This window comes from Hetaerina americana, unplaced genomic scaffold (assembly GCF_022747635.1).
Source record: "Hetaerina americana unplaced genomic scaffold, ioHetAmer1.1.p SCAF_1, whole genome shotgun sequence".
Lineage (NCBI taxonomy): Eukaryota > Metazoa > Arthropoda > Insecta > Odonata > Calopterygidae > Hetaerina > Hetaerina americana.
The window spans coordinates 51,984,707-52,008,634 of record NW_027286069.1 but is presented as its reverse complement, the minus strand read 5'-3'; the positions used below and the strand labels follow the sequence as shown (position 1 = coordinate 52,008,634).

At 39.5% G+C, this 23,928-nt stretch overlaps 1 protein-coding gene across 1 annotated transcript in view; it reads left to right on the top strand.

Moving 5' to 3' along the window:
* Gad1 (glutamate decarboxylase) overlaps positions 1–21,510 on the top strand; it is a 104,052-nt gene extending 82,542 nt beyond the window's left edge. Inside the window, exons 8-11 of the mRNA XM_071589791.1 lie at positions 2,869–2,947; positions 3,459–3,608; positions 5,495–5,692; positions 19,620–21,510. Coding sequence (XP_071445892.1) covers positions 2,869–2,947; positions 3,459–3,608; positions 5,495–5,692; positions 19,620–19,793 — 601 coding nt within the window. The 3' untranslated portion in view covers positions 19,794–21,510. The remainder of the gene's footprint in view (positions 1–2,868; positions 2,948–3,458; positions 3,609–5,494; positions 5,693–19,619) is intronic.
* The last annotated feature ends 2,418 nt before the right edge of the window (positions 21,511–23,928 follow it).

Genomic DNA, 23,928 nt, shown 5'->3' with positions numbered 1-23,928 from the left:
GAGAGATTAACCACTTGTAATCCTAGGTGCTTGGAGTAATTTTGCATGGAACTTCTAAATCTAACTCGTGATCCTAAATCTAACAGCGGTAAGACACGATATCTTATTCAAAACCACCCATTATATATGTATATATATATATATATATATATATATATATATATATATATATATTAGATATTTTAGTACCCTGGAAGCCATCGCTAGGGTGTGTGGCAGGGGGTGAATACACAACAGACTAATTTTGACCCGAACATGACCCCTACTGCGGTCGAACAATATTATTCTGTTCCCTTATCGTTCGTGGAAAAAATGACATCTTAAATCTATCGGTTGTCCACTTAATCTCTCTAAATTTATTTACATGATCTCTCCCACCGTAGTATAATGGGGGTAATAATACAGTTCCAACATCACTGCTAAAGAGATATCCTTCTAATTTATGCTAGAGATTTAATTTGTAATTTAACCAACGCTCCATGAGTGATTCCCAGCCTAGTTCCTCTAATATTTTGGATTCGCCACCAAGTTTATCATAGCAATTCTTACAAATCTAGCTCCTCTACGCTGCGCACGATCCACACGATCCAATTGGCGATCCAATTCATTGATTCAATGTTTATTTTTAACCGAGATGTTCTCTGTTGCTTTTTCGAACTTACTCCGATTCATTAACTAAAAAAAATCACACATTAGCTACTCAGGCGGAAAGAAGAACGCTGGAGCGGGAGTATCTCTCACCTAGGAGAAGAGGCGATGCGTAAAATGATATCTGCTGCCCAGTAGCATCGAATGAAGCCAACTTAGTTAATTTAGCCCAGCTGAGCAGTGAGTGGGTCTACTGCTTGTGAGTGGCCTAGCAGCGGGATCTCTATCCACCCAGGTGTATGCCCTACTTGGAAAACAGCAAGGGGAACCTGATGGATGAATTTTCTATGGCCCCCATCCGGATTTTTGGTGCCCGTTATGGACCAGAGAGCAATACCGCACTTTGGCCCTGAATTATAACCCTGAACTGGGCTCTCATTGAATGTGAAGCATTTTCTGACGGTGAGGGTAGTGTATCGGATTTACCCGAACTATAAGGCTATGACCCCGATATTTTGACACGTCCCATATTCCAGGCTATGACCCCGATAACGTTAATACTTTTAATAGAAGTTATCTCTTTTAACTTACCATAAAATTTGAATGTAATAATTTACACGTCAGCTTTTTAAGGATACTTCCAGTTTCCCTTGAGCTGTACTGAATATACTGAGTTTGTAATAGGTTGGAAGTGGCGCGGAATGACCATCAAGGGAGAAACACCCATCAATACAGTATATGCACCTACCTATCCGATGGCAAGGTGGGCGTAGTTGGTGCACAAGTGGGCACGATATGGCATGATCCGCTATTGAACAAGAATATCTCTACTATTTCGCAGCCAAAATTTCCGTTCGTATTTTTTCTGTCAATACCGCCATTAGATTTACCGAATCATGGATGAAATAAAATGAGTTAAAAAGAAATTGTTATTTTCCATCGAGTTTTATTGCGTACAAACCATTTTGATGTATACATACGACACCCTTAGGTTCAATGGAAAGATGTGTAGGAGCATTGGAATCAGTGCAATAGGTTAAGAAACGTCACATTTTGAAAGATATAAAACCACAGTTTTCAACCCAAAGATCGGTTTAATAGGTGAGGGTAGAGTTCACCTAGTACTAAGCCCAACGGCGTTTGAAATTCACACATCAGGGTGGAAGGGGTTCAAGCTCCTTCCCTTTTGCCGCTTATGATTTCCCAGGAGGAGCTGATACCCGAAAAATCTGACGGTCTCCGGGAGCGTGCCCGGGATTTGTAACCGGGCCCTCCGATCAGTTTTGAATGATATCTCCTATCATAAATTAATAAAAAGGTTAACTAGACTGCTCCAGGTGTTAGCCTTCCGTATCTCTCTTCATTGGTTTCGTATTTAAACTCACTTCCTTAATCACTTCTTTAACCCCATTCCCCTCTTCAGAGAGAGTCCTTCTTTCCGTTATATGTACATTAAGTATACAATTTCAAAAGAAGTATACATCATTTACCCTAAGACGATATATGCTCACAAGCTACTAAACTGTGGAAATTTACTTCCTTTTTCAGTAAAAAATTGAAAATGCATGAAGAATACAATGTCCATTTGCCTATACTAATGTCCAAGTATGCATTCGTCAATAAATTGAAGACTTATTGCTGTGAAGAGTTGACCATACCAATTATGAATATTTTTGGTTCCGTGCTTGGCCATTTCTCAGGACGCTGAGTTGTGATTTCTATAAATCATAAAATATATAACAAGAATATTCCCCACAATCCTTCATATCCTAACTTAACATAAAATGTTAGGCACCTCACTGCTCACTTCGTTCAAACTTTATCCTCCGACAACTAGAGGGACTGTAAATGCAACGTGAAGAAATTACTTGCGCAGGATAATTAGAAAATTAGTGATGTCCATCATTATAATGCTGAAATTAAAAGATTCACCTTTAGGATAAATAAATATAAATACTGTGTGCGAATCAGTCAGTTGCAATTTAATTTACAGATAATAATTACTCGTTTTCAGTAAACTTTGGCGCGCCATTTAACTCTGATTGATTTGTTGTCAAAATTAATTTAGAGGGCTCATACTTTCTCCAAAAATTATCGTTTGAAGACGGACGTGACTGAAACTGTGTCTGGGATCACGCGTTACTGCTGAATAAATGCATGGGTATTGCGCTTTTGTTAACATCCTTCAAATGTGAAGTTCCCGCGGAAATCGTTTAACATAAGATTTATATGCCCCACGACTTATTCCTTGAATTTGAAAAACCGAATCTTCTTCTCCAGGGCGGACTCCGTGACGTGGAATCCACACAAACTGATGGGCACCCTTTTGCAGTGTTCAACGATTCACTTCAAGGAGGATGTGAGTTTTTTCCCCTCATTACATTGCAACAATTCATTCAATCATATCATTATGTGAGATATATCTATTATTTTTACGAAGGCACTGATTATGTTGTCTTGTACCCATCAGTAAAGAGCTCATCGAAGATTTGAAATTGATAAAGACATAAAAACTGGAAAAGTTTACATTTTACGATTAAGTTGCATGAATTGTTTCATTCTTTTCACTCATCCGCCATATCATCTTTCAATAAATTTATATGTATGCTATCCCATATTAACTGCTGAGGTCCAAATTTTATTATCTCTATTTTGTCTCCACATCTAACAATCTTGAAACGTTTCCATTGTCATATATCTTATTAAGCCTACGACATGGCGTATAATCTTCTCAATCTATGATAAAGATATGTCCTTGTATTTTCACTTAGATAAAGTTCAAACTTCTATTTAATGCTCATTAAGTTAGTTAACCCAGAGTCATGCTAAACGTCATTGTTCATGGAATTCAATCTGTTAATGAATTTCAGGGCCTTCTAATTAGTTGCAACCAAATGAGTGCCGAGTACTTGTTCATGCAAGACAAACTATACGACGTGCAATACGACACGGGCGACAAAGTCATTCAGTGCGGTCGCCACAATGATATCTTCAAATTGTGGCTTATGTGGAGATCTAAGGTGAGTACCTCAATGATCCATCAAGTAAGTGCTTGAGAACCCATGAAGTGGAGTTTTGAGGGTGAATAGTATTCGGAGTGTTTTACAGTGCAGTTTAGTTTTCATGAAAGTAATATGCATACTAAAGTCATGGTGTAAATTCTAATGTTATAACTTAACTATCTTTAAATTTAACTCTTCATTTTAATAAACTCAATTATACAGTCCTCAGTATATAATAACGCTCAATACCATTGAAGTTTCTAAGCAACACGGAAATTTGTACCATTTAAAATATTTGTTTAAGTTATTCGAAAAAAATAATCAAGTTTATTTACTCATGAAATGACATAATTTTCATTTGCCATTGTGTCTATTTAAATGATAAATATGCACGATATTAAGTACCCTCAACTCAACCAAGAGTGATCTATTTTCCTAACCCTTTCATGATATTTGTTCCTTATTCCATTCACCAATGCAATTAAACCTTTATAATTAACACCATAATGCTTGCTACGTAAATGCTACAAATTTATAATATTATTTTACAAATAAATTGGAAGAAATAATTGCAGGTGCTAATGATTGTTTACTCAAAGTATTCCGCAATTAGTTATTAATTTTTTTAACATTAGTAGATTAACATTTCTCATTGTATTCCATAAATGTTCAACGAACGTGCACAGGGACTAACTGGCAAATTAATGCAGAAATAATACGGAAGAAGTAAGTGCTCGCTGGGAAATGAAATAAATCTTGTATTTACGCCCCCATTATCATTCAACAACTTTCTACGTAATTCTTTCACAATATTTTGTTGAATAAAATCATTCAGAATGCCGGAAACACTTCATCTAATACATAGCTTAATTAGTTAAGGGCTCCTTAAATGATGTATTCCCAAATTAATGACCAAATACATAAATGTGATTTTCCACTAGTTGACGAATTTCTTCCCTACTAGGTTTCGATGCACTACGTCATCTTCAGGGCCTGAAGAACCGAAATCTGATCGAATGTAAATTCGTTTACTGGTAGAAAATTGCAATTATTTGGTCATTAATATGTTTCAACTCCACAAAATCACGCCTGGAACTCCGCTATTTGTTGTCTCAATTTTCAGATTGTTCTAATAGTCAGATAAACGTGTACGTGGACACACCTGGGAGTCTAGTATTATGTATTTCCTGGCGTCCCACATTCCAAAGTGGGCCATTTCAACCTAGCAACAACCTCTCTGGCACAAACATGAGAAAAACATTGACAATGCTAGCGCATGCATCCCTATAACAGATCAAATCGGATTGAGACGATCCGTTCGTTTATTTAATACGAATTCCCTGAGAGATGGGGTTTACGAGGAATAACAGTTGCTCCGCAGGACCCTGGAGAACGGAAGGATCCGTTGAAGAGAGAGTCGGACGAGGGGGAAAGGAGTGGCAATAGGGTTTGGGGACGTCACCCCAGATCGGCACGCGGGCGCCGAGGGGGGGTCTCGCGTGCCTGCGCGGAGGAAAGGGGGCAAAAGGGGCGGGGCAAGAAGGAAGCCAAGGTGGGGGTATACGGGGAAGGGGTGGGTGGTTTTGAGGGAGGGGTAGCGTTGGCGAAAGGTTGGGAGTTTTGGGATGGGGGAGTATCTCGGATTCCGGGAGCCCCTCCCCACTCGGAGCGTGGGGAGGGAGATATTGGGGAAGGTTTTGGGAGGGGAAAGGGGAACAATGGGAAACAGCGGGACGAAGGGAGGAGGTAAGGAAGGAGGCCGAGTGGATTTTGCCGCGGCGTAGGGTGTTGGAATGACCGGAGGGGGAACGAGACACACGCGTGTTCTCTATTTCCCCCCCTTACCCATTCCACCTCCTCTCCCCTCCCCCATCATCTAACCCCTCCCACTCTCCCCCCCTCAGGGTACCGAAGGCTTCGAGAAGCAGATGGACCGGCTCATGGAGTTGAGCGAGTACATGGTTAAGCGGATGAAGGAGTCGCCGGATAAGTTCCACCTTCTGCTTCCCGAACCCGAGCTAGTCAACGTCAGCTTCTGGTACGTGCCCAAGAGACTCCGGAGCATGCCGCACGGTCCGGAGAAAGAGAAGATCCTCGGCAAGGTAAGGAGGAGGCATCGCGCCCCACCCACGGGTAGTTCGCTCTCTATCCATCAGTGCATATAAGTGTGGGTTTATAGGGGGAGGGATGCAGATTTCATCCTCCGATGCGGTCTCCCACTGCTTCAGGAATTGAGGATTGTGTGTTTTCCACTGGTGTGCGCGAACAAAAGTGCAAACACGACCGGTTCCGGCTGTTAAGGCATCGTTGCCACCACTGTGAAGTATTTGCCGATGGCTTAACAACCTAGTTCAGCCATGTCTATTGATTTGTTTATTTAAAAATGTGGGAAATATCGTATTCATTTTAGTGTGGAAAGAGTTCAAAAGGTGAGATCTATTATTTTTGTTATTTGAGGGTCGATTGTTCTCTCTTTGCTGGTATCATATATACAGTAATATAAATAGTATAGCCGCTTCCATCACAAAGATGGCATCTTCAAGTATCTAAAGATTAAACATTTGAGATGGCATCTGTCGTACCGTGTAAGGGTTTTCGTGAAATAAACGAAGTTCTTTTATTCAATCCTCGTTCTGCGTTTTCACAAGCATGACGCTGAAACCTCTGAATAATTTGAGGCATTTATTTTTGCGAAATATCCACCATCTTGGATGGACGCACCTTTCTTCCGGTGACTTTTTCACCGCGTAGGACGAATCAGCAGATAACAGTTCTTCCATCTGTACTCGAGGCGTTTTCAGGTTTAAATGATTTCGAGGAGAAGAATATTTGCAGGATTACAAGGGTTGCGATCTATCGAGTGGGCGCGCGACGTCCGATTTCCGAATTTGATTTAAACCCGCGACCTTCCTATATCTTATGTGTACATGGCTGATTTTTCCTGTATTTGTTCATGTTATTAACTTTGCGCATTCTGGGTTCCGTTAGTCGTCCTGGCAAGGAAATTTAAGCAAATAATTATGTGAAATACTTAGACACGCCTGCCAAGGTGTTCCTGAAAAGCAAACCTGTCACAAAAAGCTGTAACTGAAGAGTGGATTAGCTTAACGCAAATTTACAAAATTACGATTATACAAAAAGAATGTGCTGGTTCAGAAGCATATTTCACTATTCTTACATTATTTGGTAAATTCCTCTTATCCTTTCGACACAACCTACGCCTCAATGAAATATGGACTGCCTACATATAAAAGGTATAGAATCTCTAGCAGCGCATAAATGATTATTTGTGTCATTGGTGGGCATTTAAAATATGATTTTAAAATCAGGTTACCTCGAAAATTGATTTTTAGCAAGGAATGACTGCATTAACTTTTATTCTTTCACCTATATGGTTACCTGCAATTTGTTTACGTGTTTCTTAGTAACTGGCTCTTCTGATTAAACACTAGGATTTAGTTTCACACATTAGGGTAGAGCCAGACCCTCTCCACGTGCTGCCTGTTTTCATAAAGAAATGATGCAATGAAAGCCATTTGAATGAATTAATTACCCAATAGAATCTTTCACATTAAGGAATCCCCGATAACTGTCAAAAGATCCAACTACCAAACAACAATCTGCCATCTATTTTCTCAGATAAGGAAAAATATTGTACTAGGATATGGTGGTCATTAACTAGGTCATTAATGGTCACATAACGTATTTTGAAAGTACAAATCATGCTCATAGACAATCAAAGAGAATTGCTGTATCAAAAGCATGAGGAAATACAAAAGGAGGAATACGAAAATTGTTGCTGAAGATATTTTTATTTAATTAGAAAGCGCATTCCTTCAGTTACCAACAACAGCATAAGTTCCCGTGATTGGAAGCCATCTCACGTCATCCCACATAATGCGCATAACATGCAAGAGTGAAAATAATGAAAAAACCTGATAATTGCTGTATATAGCACTAGTCTGATAATGATGCAAAATTACAGAGCATAACATTGTTCATGTTATGGTGTTCCATTAAGAATAGAATTGATTATGAGCTGACACGGAGGTAAATAAAATGGATAATGTGAAACAAATTTGGGCCTTTTACAACATTCGAAAAGCAGAGAAAAATAGTATTCTACTGGATTGAGACATTTTTAAAATTTATAGAAAGTCTTCAGCAAGATGCCTCTTAACTAAAGTATAAATAATTAAGTCCTGTAATATACTAGAATTTATACTACAAAGACATTTCCATCGGGTTAACTTGGTACAATTACTGCTCTTAATACATGGGCAGAGTACATTTAAAGTAATTCCTTTTTATATTTTTGAAGATTTAGTTGTTTATAACAGCTTCCATTCATTGCTGCCTGCACAATTCTTCAAGTAATTTAAAACAAGAGCAGGTATTTTATTTAATTCACGCGACAATATGAATTAGTTATTTCGAGGAAAAATTGAACGAGGGGCAAAACATAGTTTGAAATACTGGCCATGAAGTTCAGTGAAGAAGAAAAAATAAGAGATTCAGAGATTGCATGCCGGAAACCCTGCCACACTATTAACCTATCATCTCAAAGACGAATTAAACTGAATTCCTTCTAATGAAAAAGAATCTCTAGACTCATGTGACGCGACATATGCTCGTGTAAGTATCATTCAGACAAAGGGAGTGTTGCGCTGCTGGTATATGTTTCGGATAGGGCAATAGTGGATTCCACTGTTTGTTCTAGCTCAGCGGATGAGCGTCAATTTATTTTATTTCGAGGGCAACCAAGCGTAGACCCCTATCCTTCTTATATCTCTCCCCCCCTACCCTCATTGCCACAAATGCGAGACAATTGCTGAACTTAGAATGGAGAGAGGTCAATCCATGAAGGGCAGCGAGAGACAAAGGGGCCCGCATAACGCAGAATTCCCAGAATAGTTAATAACATAACTTCCACGTTTCGCTCCAATAACTCTCATTATATATTTTCGTCTCTTATTCCTCAAACTATCTTCTCAATTATCAGGAGTAGACGAGCTTCACATGAAGTCATTTGTTTAGTAATATGATGTAGATGAACATTTTGAGCATACCAACGGACATTTTTGAAGCCGTTTGATAAGAATGTTATGTTTGTTGAGAAATGTTTGATAAGAAAGTTATGCATAGGTAAAAAGTAACGGGATAAAAATTATTCATGTTTTGCGTGTGCGTGAACTTCGGATGAAAAAAGAGTGCGTTTACTGTTCGAAGGACTCAAAGAGTAATGTCTTAATGACATGATAAGGTTAGAAAATAAAAATAAGGTGGTTATTGTCGTCGCGAGTGACGACATAACCAGCAAAAACAGCGCTCGTCAAAGAGTGCCCGCTGACAAGCCGATGAAGGAATGAAAACAGTCTGCTGCTAACGTGATAAAAACAAACAAATCAAGAGAATCTGCCTTTAACAGATACAAAAATTGATAAATATCGCCAAACACGTGCATTTTTTCCCTGGGGGCAGCGCCGTTCAGGACCGAAATAGATTTTAAGTGGAAAATTGGCATAAAATTGAAATTGAGCAGAGTTAACCGAATTGAGAAAACGTTAAAATACCTAATCAATATATAACTTTTATAGACCATGTCATGTCTCTCTTTTCATTCCTGCTTCCTTCAAGGTAGCGTGCGATGCCATGTCCATCTCTTTCTCCATTTTTAAAGGATGCAAAATCTGGAAATCCCTTTGGTTTCTTTCCTACGGTTTTACCCTCGATTATGTTTATTAGGAACTGGTTATATCTTGATACATTCCCAAACAACTTTTCTCTCCTTAGTCCTACTGTTTTTAATATCAAGCTGTTCTCTTTCACTCCTAAAACTTTTCCGTTGCCTTTTTCTACGTGCACCGATTGTTTTTATCATTTTCTATCAAATTCACACTTTAGTTTCCTCAAGCTTGATTCTTCCCCCTTTCACAATGATCTGCATCTCACATCCATGTAATAATACACCCCAAATGAAAGTTTCGGTTAACGTTTTTCTGATTCCCATGCTAATATGAAGAGCATTAAAATTACGACATGCTTTTAATACTAGTGTATAGAAAACATACGGCGCAGAATAAACATTCGGGCCCACTCGAAAAAATAAGCAAGTTATGAATGGGAAATAGGCATGGGATGGAGGGAATGCTGGATGGTGGGTGTGCTTGATCGACGAGAGAGGAAGAACGAGATACAGATCCAATGGCAAGATTCGGTAAGATGACAGCACACTGGAACCAAGCATATGAAGCCAAGGTATTATAAAGAAGGCGTGGTCAAACTACTCACCAATTAAAATATAATAAAAGATATGAATCATGCAATACAGTATTCAAATGTTATTCAGTTATTCAAAGTAATAATGTAAAACAGAGGGTGAAGTTGATGAGGTTATTGTAGGCACATGAAAGTTAGGTAGTGTTTTAAGCATGCAATAACGGCAAAGAAGCGAAATGAGCACAGAGAATTTTTTTCATATTGAAATACGGATACCATAGTAATTTTTCACAGACGTCACCTTTCGCAGGAAACATCTTCTGAAAGCAACTGTGGAAAAGTACTATTGTATCTGTGTTTTAATATGAATAATCAAAACTCCCATGGAGTGAATTCTAGAAACAGTTTGTTTCAATTCTGAGTTTAAATAGAAGGAATGTGCAGTTCCACTGTTGAATGCAGATACTTTGCTTCTAATAAAGGGAGGGAGAATGGGGTTTAATAGTCTCCGTGGTGTAATTCCCTTTAGGAGTAATATCAGTTATGGCGCAACAGTGAGAATAAACATCATAATTGAGATGACTTCTTAAGTTAAATATTTTGAACACTCTTTTGTGTTTCACGTGCATATATTGTGGAAACCTTGATAAAAAAAGGGGTAGATTGGAATGATGTTTACCATTCAAAATATTACACAGGTTAGAGTTTCATATGATTCGGAATTGGAAAAGGAAAGGTAGTGTTGATAAACTCCATTGTTGCTAATTGCGATTCGTGAAATTCCCCATAGATCGCATGAAAGAGCTTGTGACTTAGATAATGATCTTCCATGTTCATCGCTGCACTGCTGTTCTTAAGGGTTACCAAAAAAAGCCTTTCCAGGCCTCATTAGTGAGTTTTGAGATTTTCAAGGCTTAAATCAAACGGGATGGAGCAGATGACTTTCTATAATGATCTCAAATTCCACCAATCTGATTCACCTTAATCATGAATACAGCTTCTAGATTATAACATTGGTGGGGAAAGTGAACTTTGAAGTTCACTAACGAGGACTTTGAAGACAATCTGCTTAGTCGTTATGACGATAAGTCTATGAAGATAAATATTCCCGATCATTGTGTCACGGTATACCGGCATGATATAACGAAATTCAATTCCAGAAATTCAAGACCTTAATTTCTCATCAATGCTTTTGAAGTAGGCCAGTAGAGGGTGGGGTGTGTCAGAGTACAATCCTGTGCATATATTGTGAACCAACAAGGATTGGAGAGAACACAGCTACAGTGCCGATCAAATTTGTCCCGGTTTTCTATTTCTGATAGTAGAATAAACCTAGTAACCGTGCTTTAGAGCCCCTGAATGCTAATATATATATATATATATATATATATATATATATATATATATATATATATGTATATATATAAAACCTTCAGCAACCTGTAAACCTAATAAAAATGATCTTGAAAATTCATATGACGAAAATATGATGAACGAAAATTGAGCAACGGAAACTGATAAACTGACGTTTGGCAAGAAGTCTATCAAAGTTTTGTGATTTGTGGAAGACAGATTATGAACACGTTTAAAACTGTACATCATAGAATTAATAACAAATGGTAATAATTAAATTGTATTGTAAATTATGAACGTGCTTGATTCATGAATATCATTGCATCGTGTGTCAGTAGAGAAAGTTTTCTGGAATTTGAGAGGTTATTTTGCTCTACTCCAACAATATTTCAATCAAAATAGTGGGTACATATTTATTGCTAGAATTTTATATTTACGGCTTCAAATTTCACATTTTTTGTTCGTGTAAGATCATCAGATCAGGCACTCGTAATTTGCTTAGATCATTATAGAAAACTATAATCGTATTTCCTTGATTTAAAATATTCTTTCAGTCTATCTGTCTTCTAAATTTATAATTTATACATTGATTAAATAGTATTAAGAAATAGTTATTACATTTTAAGTTCTAAATAACTTTTAAATTTTTTATCCCGCTTTGTATGAATTTACTAAGAAATATTCAGCAGATAAAGCTATCATATTTGCAATTACACATTTAACATTTTTCCATTAATTGCATCTCGTATATATCCAAGGATTCATTGAATTGTTTTAGCTTGCTGAAATTTATAACGGCCTTATTATCATTGGTTACATATTAAGGAACTCAATCCCACAAATTTGAACATGATGCAAATGTGTGTGACAAATGTGACTATGATCTCTTTCAACTTTAAAACATTTAGTTGAGGGAGAGAATGCCTGGTGGTGAACTTCCAAATAAATGTCAACGGACACGTGTACGCGCAAGATAGTCCTTTAAATTTATATGAAAGATTTTCCTATACCATTTAATAGCAACTTAATTACGTTAGTTTATACCTTCCTAAATAAGTCTCAGCTCTAATGTGTTTTAGGTTCGGGATACCCTCGAGGATACCCCGTACCCATCCTAAAAAAAAGAATCTGAAGACATGCTTACATTCGCAAACCTTCGTCCACCGCAGAAACCCACCCCTTTTCAATCTGTACCACCTACTTCCCTGGCGTAGTTTCTCTGAGATCCATCCTAAAAAACCTCTACCCTATCCATAAGAACCAAATTTCCATCCCCAACCTTTTTCCCAAATGTCCCCCCGTTACTTTCAAACGCTCCGCTAACTTCTCAGATCTCCTAAAATCAACCAATCCACTCATTAAATCCCCACCCCGTCCCAAAGTCACTCCCATGCCCTGCAATACACCAAACTGTAAAACATGTCCTATTTTCAAAACCCAAATTCCATTCCCCACAATTAGGTAATTTGTAGAAGGAACATATCCAGTAAAGGAGAAAAACAAGGATGTATTTGTACGTTTCGTGAATTTTGAGAAGACGCTCTGAAGATTAAACTGCTGCAGCTGATGAACATTTTGCAGAAGATATGGGTAGACTAAAAGGATAAACGACTTATGTGACTAGTGTATGGGTCTCAAATTGAAAAAATGAAGATAGTGATGGAGAGTAGGGATTGATAGTGCTAAGCAGAGCAGTGAGACAGGGATTACTCCATTACGTGTATCACCTGTTATTTTCAATACATATGCGGAGGAAATGGTGACGAAGGAGTGAGAATGGCTGGGGCCTCGAGTGAATGCAGGTGGAGACCTCTTCAAAAAATTAGATTGGCCGATGATCAAGGGTTAGTTATACAATCAGCCAAAGATTGCTCAGTCCATTGCAGTGGAGCGAGAATAAGGCATAATAAAACGAAGATGATGAGATACTCAAGAAATAGGAATACATAGAAACGTAAAAGTTGGGGGACATAAACTTAAGAAGGTAGAACAGTTGAACTATTTAGGAAATGCTTGGGATCAAGATGGGCGTATTATGGGTGTTAAAAGAAGAATTATATGCATGTATATAATTCTTTTATATATATATATATATATATATATATATATATGTTACATAAATATAACATATATATATATATATGTTACATAAATATAACATATATATATATATGTTACATAAATATTATATATATATATATATATATATATATATATATATATATATATATATATATATATATATCCCTCCCCGGACTACAACCTTGACGTGGTGGAAGGGCTTGCGCGTTCCGATGACCCCTAGAGCTGTGCTGGCGGGAGTAATAATTATTGCTCCTGGTAGGCCCATGCCGGATAGGTCGAAGGTTAGGAGCCAGACGAAAGGTAGTCCACGCAGCGTCTGTTCCTCAGTGAGGCGGCTGCAATGGCGTCTGACCCCAGTGGGGCGGCCAGTAAGTGATGGTGTCACGTTAAAAACACTATTGAGGAAGGCAACGGGAAACCACCTCAATTATCATTCCCAAGAAAAATGTGATGGACAATAGAGATATTTTGAGTCCTGGCAACCACGGGGCTCGGCCCAATCGGCCGTGTGTCGTGCCCGGCAGCGGGGGAGGCAAGGCTTCCGCGGTCGTCATCCCACGGAACCCTTGCAGGGGAAAACCAGGACAGAAGACGCAGACCGACAGAGGCAGGACAGAAGACGCAGGAGAAGAAGACCACATTAGTTAGAATAGGAACGTGGAATGTTAGGACAATGATGAGGACAGGGAAACTGGAGAATGTTAAGCGAGAGATGGAAAGGGGAAATATAGATATTTTAGGTCTATGCGAGGTGAGATGGAAAGATAGCGGGGATTACTGGAGTGATAAGTATAGAATAATATACAGCGGTGGGGACGAGAGCCAACGAGGGGTTGCCATAGTATTAAATGAAGAGGTAGGAAGAAGCGTAGTCAACATAGAGCAGGTAACGGATACAATACTACTAGTGGAGATAAAAGCAGAACCGACGAACTTAGTTATTATTCAGGTATACATGCCACCGAGCAACCATAAGGAAGAATAGGTCGATAGGATATACGATCAGTTAGAGGACATGATCGCGTGTGTTCCTGCAGGGAAACATTTGATAGTGATGGGGGATTGGAATGCGACGGTAGGTGAAGGAAGAGATGGTGATGAGGTGGGGGACTACGGTTTAGGCACGAGGAATGACCGCGGGGAGAAAGCAGTTGAGTTCTGCAGGAGACAGGGGTTAGTCATCACCAACACTTGGTTTAGACACCACAAAAGACGCAGGTATACATGGAAAATGCCAGGTGACTCAGGAAGATATCAGCTAGATTATATCCTGGTTAGACACAGGTTTAGGAACAGTGTGATAAATTCCCACAGCTTCCCGGGAGCGGATGCGGACTCAGACCACAATTTAGTTGTTATGAAATGTAGCGTACGTTTCAAAAAGATAAGGCAGGGGCGGCGAGTTAGAAAATGGAATGTAGAAGCATTAAATGGGTTGAAAAGGAAGGAATACAAACAGGCGGTAGAGAAAATCATGGAGGATGGTAAAGAGCTAAGTACTATCGAAGAAAAATGGGAAAGTTTCAAGAAAGGGTTGTCTAAAGCCGCAAAAGACACTATTGGAACCGTTAACGCTAAAAGGACTAGGAAACCATGGATCACGGATGAGATGATTACAAAGATGGATGAGCGGCGAAAATGAAAGAATGTAAATACAGAGTTAGGCAAAATGAAGTACAAAGAATTGAACAATAAATTGAGGCGGGCAACAAATAAAGCAAAAGAAGCCTGGTGGAAGACGCAGTGCGAGGATATGGAGAGTCTCCAGAGGAAGGGTGAAATCGGTGCGCTGTACAGCAAAGTTAAATCGTTATCGGGAAGTAAGAAAGGAAGAGCTATGCTAACAGTTAGAGATAAGGCGGGTAAGGTAATAGTTGACGCAGGAAAGATCCAAGAGAGATGGAAGGAGTATATAGAAGAACTGTATGGTAAAGAACTCAGACCAACAAAGTTAGACATTGAAAAAGAAAATGACGTAGAGGAGGACAGCTTAGGTCCAGGCATACTAGACAATGAGATAGAAAGGGCATTAAGGGAGATGAAACTAAATAAGGCCGTGGGGGTAGATAACATTCCCGTGGAACTTTTAAAATGCTTAGGAAAATGTGGGAGGAAGAGGCTATATGGGCTGATCCGTAGTATTTATGAGGAGGGAATCTGGCCGGAAGACTTTGTGAGATCAGTTTTAGTTCCTATTCCGAAAAAGGTAAAGGCCACGTCATGTGTGGACTATAGGACAATTAGTTTGATATCCCACGCAGCTAAAGTTGTTCTCAGGATCATAAACAAAAGGATAGAGAGTAGGGCAAATGATTACTTAGGGGATGATCAGTTTGGGTTTAGGAAGGGGAGAGGTTCGCGTGATGCCATTGCAGTAATGGAGGAATATAGAACACAACCAGGAGGTATTTGCCTGTTTCGTAGATTTCGAAAAAGCGTTTGATAGATTGAATTGGGAAAAACTAATGAGTATATTGCAGAAAATAGGAATAGATTGGAGGGAAAGGAGGGAAAGGAGGCTAATCCGCAACCTCTACATGTCTCAGACTGCTCAGGTGCGGGTGGGAAACGGGGAGTCAGGATGGGCAGTGTTAGGAAGGGGTGTAAGGCAGGGTTGCCCATTATCACTGTTGCTGTTCAACCTGTATGCAGAGGAAATGATCAAAGAGGCATGGGAAGAACTCGAGGTAGGAATGAAAGTGGGCGGGGAATTCGTAAAATCAGTTAGGTTTGCTGATGACCAAGCTTTAGTTTGTCAGTCAGCCAAGGGGCTGCAAGCATTGCTGAGTGAATTGGAAATTCAGTGCGATAGGTATGGGATGAGAATCAATATTAATAAAACAAAGGTTATGCGATTTTCTAGAAAGAAAAAGGCCAAGCATAACATTAAAATAGGAGGGCAAAAACTAGAGCAGGTAGAACAGTTTACGTATCTCGGTAGTGTTTTGGACCAACACGGTAAAAGTAGTAGGGACGTAAGGAGAAGAATTGCGCTCGGCAAAGAGGCTTTCACAAGGAGGAGGGAGTTGATGACGGTGACGTTGAGTAAGGATGTTAAGAAAAGACTCGTAAAAACGTTGATATGGAGCGTAGCTATGCACGGCGCGGAAACGTGGTCATTGAAGCAGGAGGATAGACGTAGACTGGAGGCTTTTGAAATGTGGGTGTGGAGAAGAATGGAGAAGGTGAAATGGACTGAGAAGAAAACAAATGAGGAAGTACTTGGTATGGTGGGCGAAGAGAGGGGTTTGTTGGGAGCAATCCTATGGAGGCAGGAAAAGTGGATGAAGGGGGTGTTGACCGGCAGTGGGATGAAGACTGTGATAGAGGGTAGAATGTTGGGCAAAAGAGGAAAGGGAAGGAACAGGATAGGGATGTTGGACGGGATGAAGGGAGGAAGGAAGTACTCAGAGATGAAGAGGGACCTGATATAGAGTAGGATGATGGATTTTGTGTTTTGTTAGGAGTAATAAAATATTTGTTTGGTAGTTGTGTCCATCCAAAAACCTACCTTAACCGGTAGATTACCTTAAAAAAAAAATATATATATATATATATGTTACATAAATATAATATGTATATACATATGTATATATAATATATATGTATTATATATAAAATATATTTTTACATATATATATATACTACCTTGATCAAAAAGTTCCCGGAATAACCACCGTGTGGCGCTCCCATCGTTCCGATTTGAGTTCTGTTTTTTTTGTTAAATTGGTACATCTGTTGTTGATATTCCCTTTAAATCTTAGTGTCATAACTTGACATTTGCAAAAGTTACGTAGCCAAGAGTACATCTATCTCTGTGTGTGTTGGCGATTTTTTACAATTGCAGAAATGGATTTAAATTTGCAACAACGAACTTGTATTAAATTTTGCGTAAAAAACGGATTTAGTGGCGCACGGACGTTGGAAATGTTGGAAAAGTGTTTCGGCAACGATTCTCTAAAAAAAACGGTCGTTTACCAGTGGCACGAGCGGTTCAGAAGTGGTCGTGAGTCAATCGAAGATGATGAACGCAGTGGCAGACCATCGACATCGAAAGTCGGTGAAAAAATTGATAAAGTAAAAGAAATGTTGGTCAATAACCGCAAATTAACCATCAGAGAAATAGCGGAGGACTTGAACATTGCCTATGGATCCGCCCAAGACATTGTGGTTAATGATTTGGGTTTCCGTCGTGTAGCAGCAAAGTTGGGTGCCAAAAGACCTCAATTTCATGCAAAAAAGAGACCGTGTTGACGTCGCAAAAGACATGATTTGCGAGGCTGAATCCGATCCCACATTCATCAAAAGGATCATTACTGGAGACGAGACGTGGGTTTATGAGTACGACACGCAATCCAGACATCAGGCAAGTGAATGGCGTTCACCAAATGAGCCGAGACCAAAAAAACCACGTCGTTTTCAGTCAAAAAAGAAGGCAATGCTGACGGTTTTCATGGATTACAACGGTGTAGTGCATCATGAATTTTTGCCAGAAGGCCAGACAGTAAACAAAGAGTATTATTTGGGCGTTATGAGACGTTTGCGTGAAGCAATTCGCCGAAAGAGACCAGAAATGTGGGCAGAAAACTCGTGGATTTTGCACCATGATAACGCACCGTCGCACAGTGCTATCATTATTCGTAATTTTTTGACGAAAAATGCAACAAATACCATCCAACAGCCACCGAATTCACCTGATTTGGCTCCCTGTGACTTCTTTCTGTTCAATCGAGTTAAAAAACCATTACGGGGAACGCGTTTTAGCAGCCGAGAGGAAGTAATGGAAAAATCGCAGGAAGCACTGATGGACATACCGAAAACCGACCGTAACTTTTGCAAATGTCAAGTTATGACACTAAGATTTAAAGGGAATATCTACAACAGATGTACCAATTTAACAAAAAAAACAGAACTCAAATCGGAACGATGGGAGCGCCACACGGTGGTTATTCCGGGAACTTTTTGATCAAGGTAGTATATATATACAACACATAAAAAAGGACGCACGTATTCCGAAATTTTCGGTGGCATGGCCAACTTCCGCAGCGGGAAGAAGAACTGAGGAGAAGGTTTTAGAGGAAAGAACAAGAGGATGTGGACGCTGGATGGAAGGGGAATGCGGGGAAAGGTTTGGGAGGGACAGGTTTGGAAATGTGGGATTGACATGGAAGGCTCTGGGAACGGAGGGGGGATGGAAATATCTGGGGGGAAGTTGGGGTAATTAATGTATAATATTGATCCCTGGCTCATTCCAGGAATCGAGGAGCCAGATGAGTGGAGAGTTGGAAGGTGGGAGGGATACTAGAAAGAGGTACTATAGTATTTATCAAAGGGAGTGTTATATCCAGAAGCGTGCTTTTGAATTGGGAGCATCCCAGGCAAGAAAGAATTTTTGCGTAAGGTACGGTGGCCATTAATCCTAATATTTAGGGGTGTGGTACACTGTCCAATATAGAAGGCAGGGCATAGTTAGTACTTAAGAAGGTGGACTAAATTACTGAAGGTGCACGAGGAGCAGGTAATTGGTGGGAGAGAGCTAAAAAGCTACCCGAAGGACGGTTTGGTAGGTGATGGTAGAGATCACCCAGTACTAAGCCCAACGGCGTGTAAAATTCACACATCAGGGTAAGGGGGCCAGTTCCTTTCCCTGTGCCGATTATGGTTTCCCAGGCAGATATGGTACCCGAAAAATCCCACAGCTTGAATGAATCTGAGGGTACTTATAGAGGCTTTCCCGGGAATAGAACCCGGGCCCTCCGCTCAGTAGTCCAACGCTCTACCCCTGGACTACCGCGACCCTTCCTCTATACATTCATTCTATTTTGTCAGAACTTCTTCTTTCTTGATTGATATTTTACCCATCGAATCTGTAAAAGTGTAAATGCAATTTCCATTCTTAGATTCTGACAGTTCCTTCACCATCAGCGCCCATTTCGCGCTGTCTTTATAAACTTTCCAAATCCTCGAACTGCTCTTTTCACCGTGTTTCCTTTGCCCTATTAATTTCTCGCCTCAGTTTTTGTTTTTGCTCTTCCGGAAATCATATTTCAACTGGTTCCATTAATCACGACTGCATATCACATGACAAATATTCATTGAAAGATGTAATCTAAGACTGACATTAAGAGCAACAATATAGTATGTCGCCGAGAGCTCACTTGCCATCTCAAATTCATGCTTAAATTTGGAGCGATATAACTACACAATTGCTTATGAGGTCGCCTCTCTTCATACTGGCACCTTTGGCTTCACATACCACTCAAGGAAAGCAACGTTCGAGTAAAAACTATTCATCGTGAATTTTTTAAATTTAAGTTTGTCGTTGAAAATACCCATTTCAAATCTGAATCTTTTTTTTCATCCCTATCCCAGTTGACGCCGGTGCTCAAGGGGAGGATGATGCAGGCCGGCACGCTGATGGTCGGCTACCAGCCACTGGACGAGACCCCCAACTTCTTCCGCAACATCATATCAAACCCAGGCGTCAAGGAGTCCGACGTGGATCACCTCATGGCAGAGCTGGATCGCCTCGGCCACGACCTCTAAGTCGACACATCCCGCCCGTCAAGCCAGGGTGGAAAGGGGAGGGGGAGTGCCGGGGAGGGGGGCAGCGCGGACGCTCAATGCGGGCAGGAGGACGTGTGCGTGTCGCGGTGGCGGTGTGGAATGGAGTGGACAGAGGAGTGGACGTCGAACGCGGAGATCGCGCGTGGTTGGGTACGGAAATGTTCGCGGGGCTGGGGAAAATGGGAGAGAGGGAGAGAGCAGGTGTCGGCGAGAGTGTGCAGGTTAGAGAAAAGAAGAGGGGGTATACGTGGCCACTAGAAGGAATCGGTGAGTGAGATCTGTGCGCCATCTACAGGGAAGGAGGAATCGTCGTGACTCGCGGGGTCGATTTTCAATGTCGCCTGGGATCGACCTCGACGTAGGATGATGCTCTGCGCAACTTGGGCGAGCAATAGTTGAATGATAACTCTATCAACACTTGCAACATCAACAGCAATCAGATAGATCAACGAATTTAGTTCCGAACCCTCCCTCTCTCCCACTTCTCTTTCTCTCTCTCTCTCTGAATGTGTGGAAGGAGATTATACATATATTTGGAGTCGACGATTGTGTTTTTGGGAATGGATGGTACTTATCACAACGAAGAGAACTGTCGTTAGGAAAGAAATGACAATTCTGTTGGCCTCACCGAGTGATAAGCGGGGATAAAGGGCGTCTTACTTCCACTGTCGGCAGCAGGATGCAAGGTGCCATATTTTTTACGAACGATTGGGGCTGTTCTGTTAACTGAGAGAGATTAAGAGTTCGTTCTTTTATAAAGAGTTTGAAATATACAATCTCGTTATGATCATCATGAAAGAAGGAGGTTTTGGAGTATATGAAAACTCCTTTGGCAATAAATAATGCTGCAGCAAGGGCAATAAATTAATTAGAGGATTGAGATTTGCATTAAAATGCAAGGTTCGGGATAGAAGTTTTTGTCAAGTGCGTGGCTCTTTCTTTGTCTGATGTTATCGTGAAACTAATTGAATTCTCCGCAGTATTTTCCCATAATTTATGCGATAGCGTTTAATAGATTTTTAAAATAATTCCTAAATAAGTGGTAGACTAACACGGGAGGTGATCGTCTGTTTTTCGCAGCGATAATTCTTATTTACTATTTGGTTATTTTTCGTAAGTATCACCTTAGTTAAAAATATCTACGCGTGTTGATGCAAGAGCGTTCGGAGATGCAGTAATTTAAAGCAAACCTCAATCACAAGAGTAAAAATATAAGAGAGTAAGAATTATATTTAATATAAAGTGCAATAGATTGTGGTTCATTGAATGTAGCAATGAAATTATGGTCAGGCTAGTTGCCTATGTTTATTACTGCCTTGAGACTGAGTTTCGAACGTGAATTAAAGTTGTGGATATTTTAATGCGCTGATTTTACCCTAGTTTTCGCTGAAAGTGAAGAGACTTTAAGCGTGATTTGTCTTCTGCCGGGTATCAATGCAATGGCGATCGAGTCCTGTTACTACAAAAATAAAGGAGAGCTTAACGGTTATGAAGTGTTCTGGATAGAATGACTATTATTTGCCGGTTATTGAAAAGATAATGCGACGAGGATGATTGGTAGGGTATATGAGGAAATAGGGCTAATGAACCATTTACATAATTATTTGTTGTAAATAAAATGTTCTACATGCATAACCATATAAATATATAAATATTTAACACACTCGTATATGTACAATATATATATATATATATATTTAAGAAAAGATTACGTTTGAATAAAATGCCACTCTACCAGTCAGGAAGAAACGGAGGCGGGCAAAAAAATAGTGTAGCATTGCAATAATGTAAAAATAGGCGGGCTGCGCTGGTGTCTCCTCGTGAGAGCGAGACGTTGCACGGCTGCCGCCGCCATTAACGGCCTCGGGACGGCGTCGTTGGCGCTCGTTTATTGGCTGGCCTCATAGAGAGGAAGTGGCGTCACTATTTTAGGACCTCGCTTCCCTTTAAACATTTAAGAGAAAAATAAATAAAATTTACCCATGCTAACTCTCGTGCAATTTACTTTTGATTTGCGTTTATTATTTTTTTATAATTGAATAAAGTAGTATACAGACAAACACACACACTTATTACAACTGTTTAATGAGAAGCCATAAAAAATCGGCGAAGGCGCAAAATGTCAACGAGCTAATTTAGATAGAGTGCATCCAAATTTATGCCGGAGTTTACCGGAGTCGGGCGCCATTTTCTGTTCTTGATATTTGTCAATTATACTTTTTTTTCCTCTCCAAGGAAAAATGAGACACGAAAAAAATCGTGTTGGGAGCACGATTCCTTCGGGAACAAACATCATTTCGGTCACCTTTCATTCCTCACCAATCTCGATGATATTTTTTACATTCAAATTTCTTACTTTTCTTGAGAGTTGGATGAATAAAATCCATAGGGAGATATCAGTGACATTTTTCTAAGCGTCATTTTCCATTTTTCACTCATTTGCGACCTCATCACATGCAGGATAGGTGCATTGGGGGCGGAAAGATAAAAAAGCAAATCGCGGTTCCTTCGCCCCTTTACGAGGACGTCAAAACTGAAAGGAGAGAATATGCAATTCAAAACCAGGAGTAAATAAGGGAATACATTGAAGGGATGTCGACAAAAGCGAACCGCTCGTCCCCTATGATCCTTCCGCCGAATTGAGTGGACACTGAAAAACGCGCGGTCCTTAAATGTAAGCATAAACGTTTGGAGTATATACTTATATCCGCACTGCCTGGTGTGTGTCGTAAAGTCGCTGTGATCCTAGGATACATAGAAAAATATCATGTGTTATGTAAATAGTAGTGTAAGATGGGATGTCACTTTTCTATTAGATAGCCTCTTCGTGTACAGTGTTAACTTTTCACCCAAAAATATCACACAAATCCCAAGATCCAAAGAGTTTATAGAGTAGTGAAATCTATGAGCTGTTTGCAAGTTTATTTTATTTAACCAAGAGGGGATGGGGTTATATTTTTTAAAGCGAACTATGCATAACTCGAGGTGGGTGACATTTTAAAGATGACATTTCAATTATTTGCTAACTCCGAAGTCGCTGCTTATTTTTGCTGTAAGAGAAATTAATCAGGAGCTAGTATGATAGAGAATGAGTGTCGTCTGCGAGTGAGAATTTTATGATGTGCCAAGAGGCCATGAAAAAAGTGAAAGAATATCTATCCAATTCTAGCTTAAACTTAAAAAGAATAAAGGCCGTATATTTTACTGTTTCACCTCGTCCCAATATATATAAATATATTTAAATATATATTTTCCTATTTATTTGGAACACTGTAAATATTAGTAGATATCCTATTTTTCTCTTAGTTCAGCCATAGTAAAAAGGAAAACTGAAAATATATATTTCTTTTTTTTTGTTGTTCGACTGTGTTGATTTTAACATTCCTCTCGCTTAGAGAAACAACATTCCAAGTCTTCCAAAGGTCCAGGAGATATTGTCATATTGGAGCGATGCACCAATAACATATCTTCCTGTGACACTTACACGCCAAATGCGGCGTTCTAAATGAATGTGTACGAGTGAAAGAAGATGAGATCATGAGAAAGTGCGAATCTTTTAACAGATAGTGAGTGTTGAAAGCAGTGTTAAATCAGATACATAAATGTAAGCAACATAAAATAACCTTTTTCAGAATCAGTGTATAGAGCCATCGTGTTAAACGAAATACCAAAAATATCCTGTATAAATGTAGAAAAAGCTAAATGTGAACGCACTTCAGTCAATGTGGATATTATCTTGAAAGAATCATCAATAGGGGTTGGCATGGGAAGAATAACAATGGAAATGAGTATGAATCAGTAAACGAAACGCTCTAGCCCCTTCGCTGGTTAACTGCTGTCCTGTCCATATGACAGTTGTATTTGTTGCGTAAAAAAGGTGTTGTGTTGCTGTCTGTTATAAGTGTACTCCATGAATATTTGTTTTGCATCCAATGAAAACAATAATGGTGTACATGAAATAAAGCATTCTGTAAAATGTTTCTTGAAGTTTCACTCAAATTTCCCTCTCCATCAGAAATTACTACTTGTTTTGGTACTGGTTGTGACATCTACTGACAAAAAAGGTAACTAAATAAAATAAAAGAGGTTAGAAATTCGTAAATTAAACCGCTAG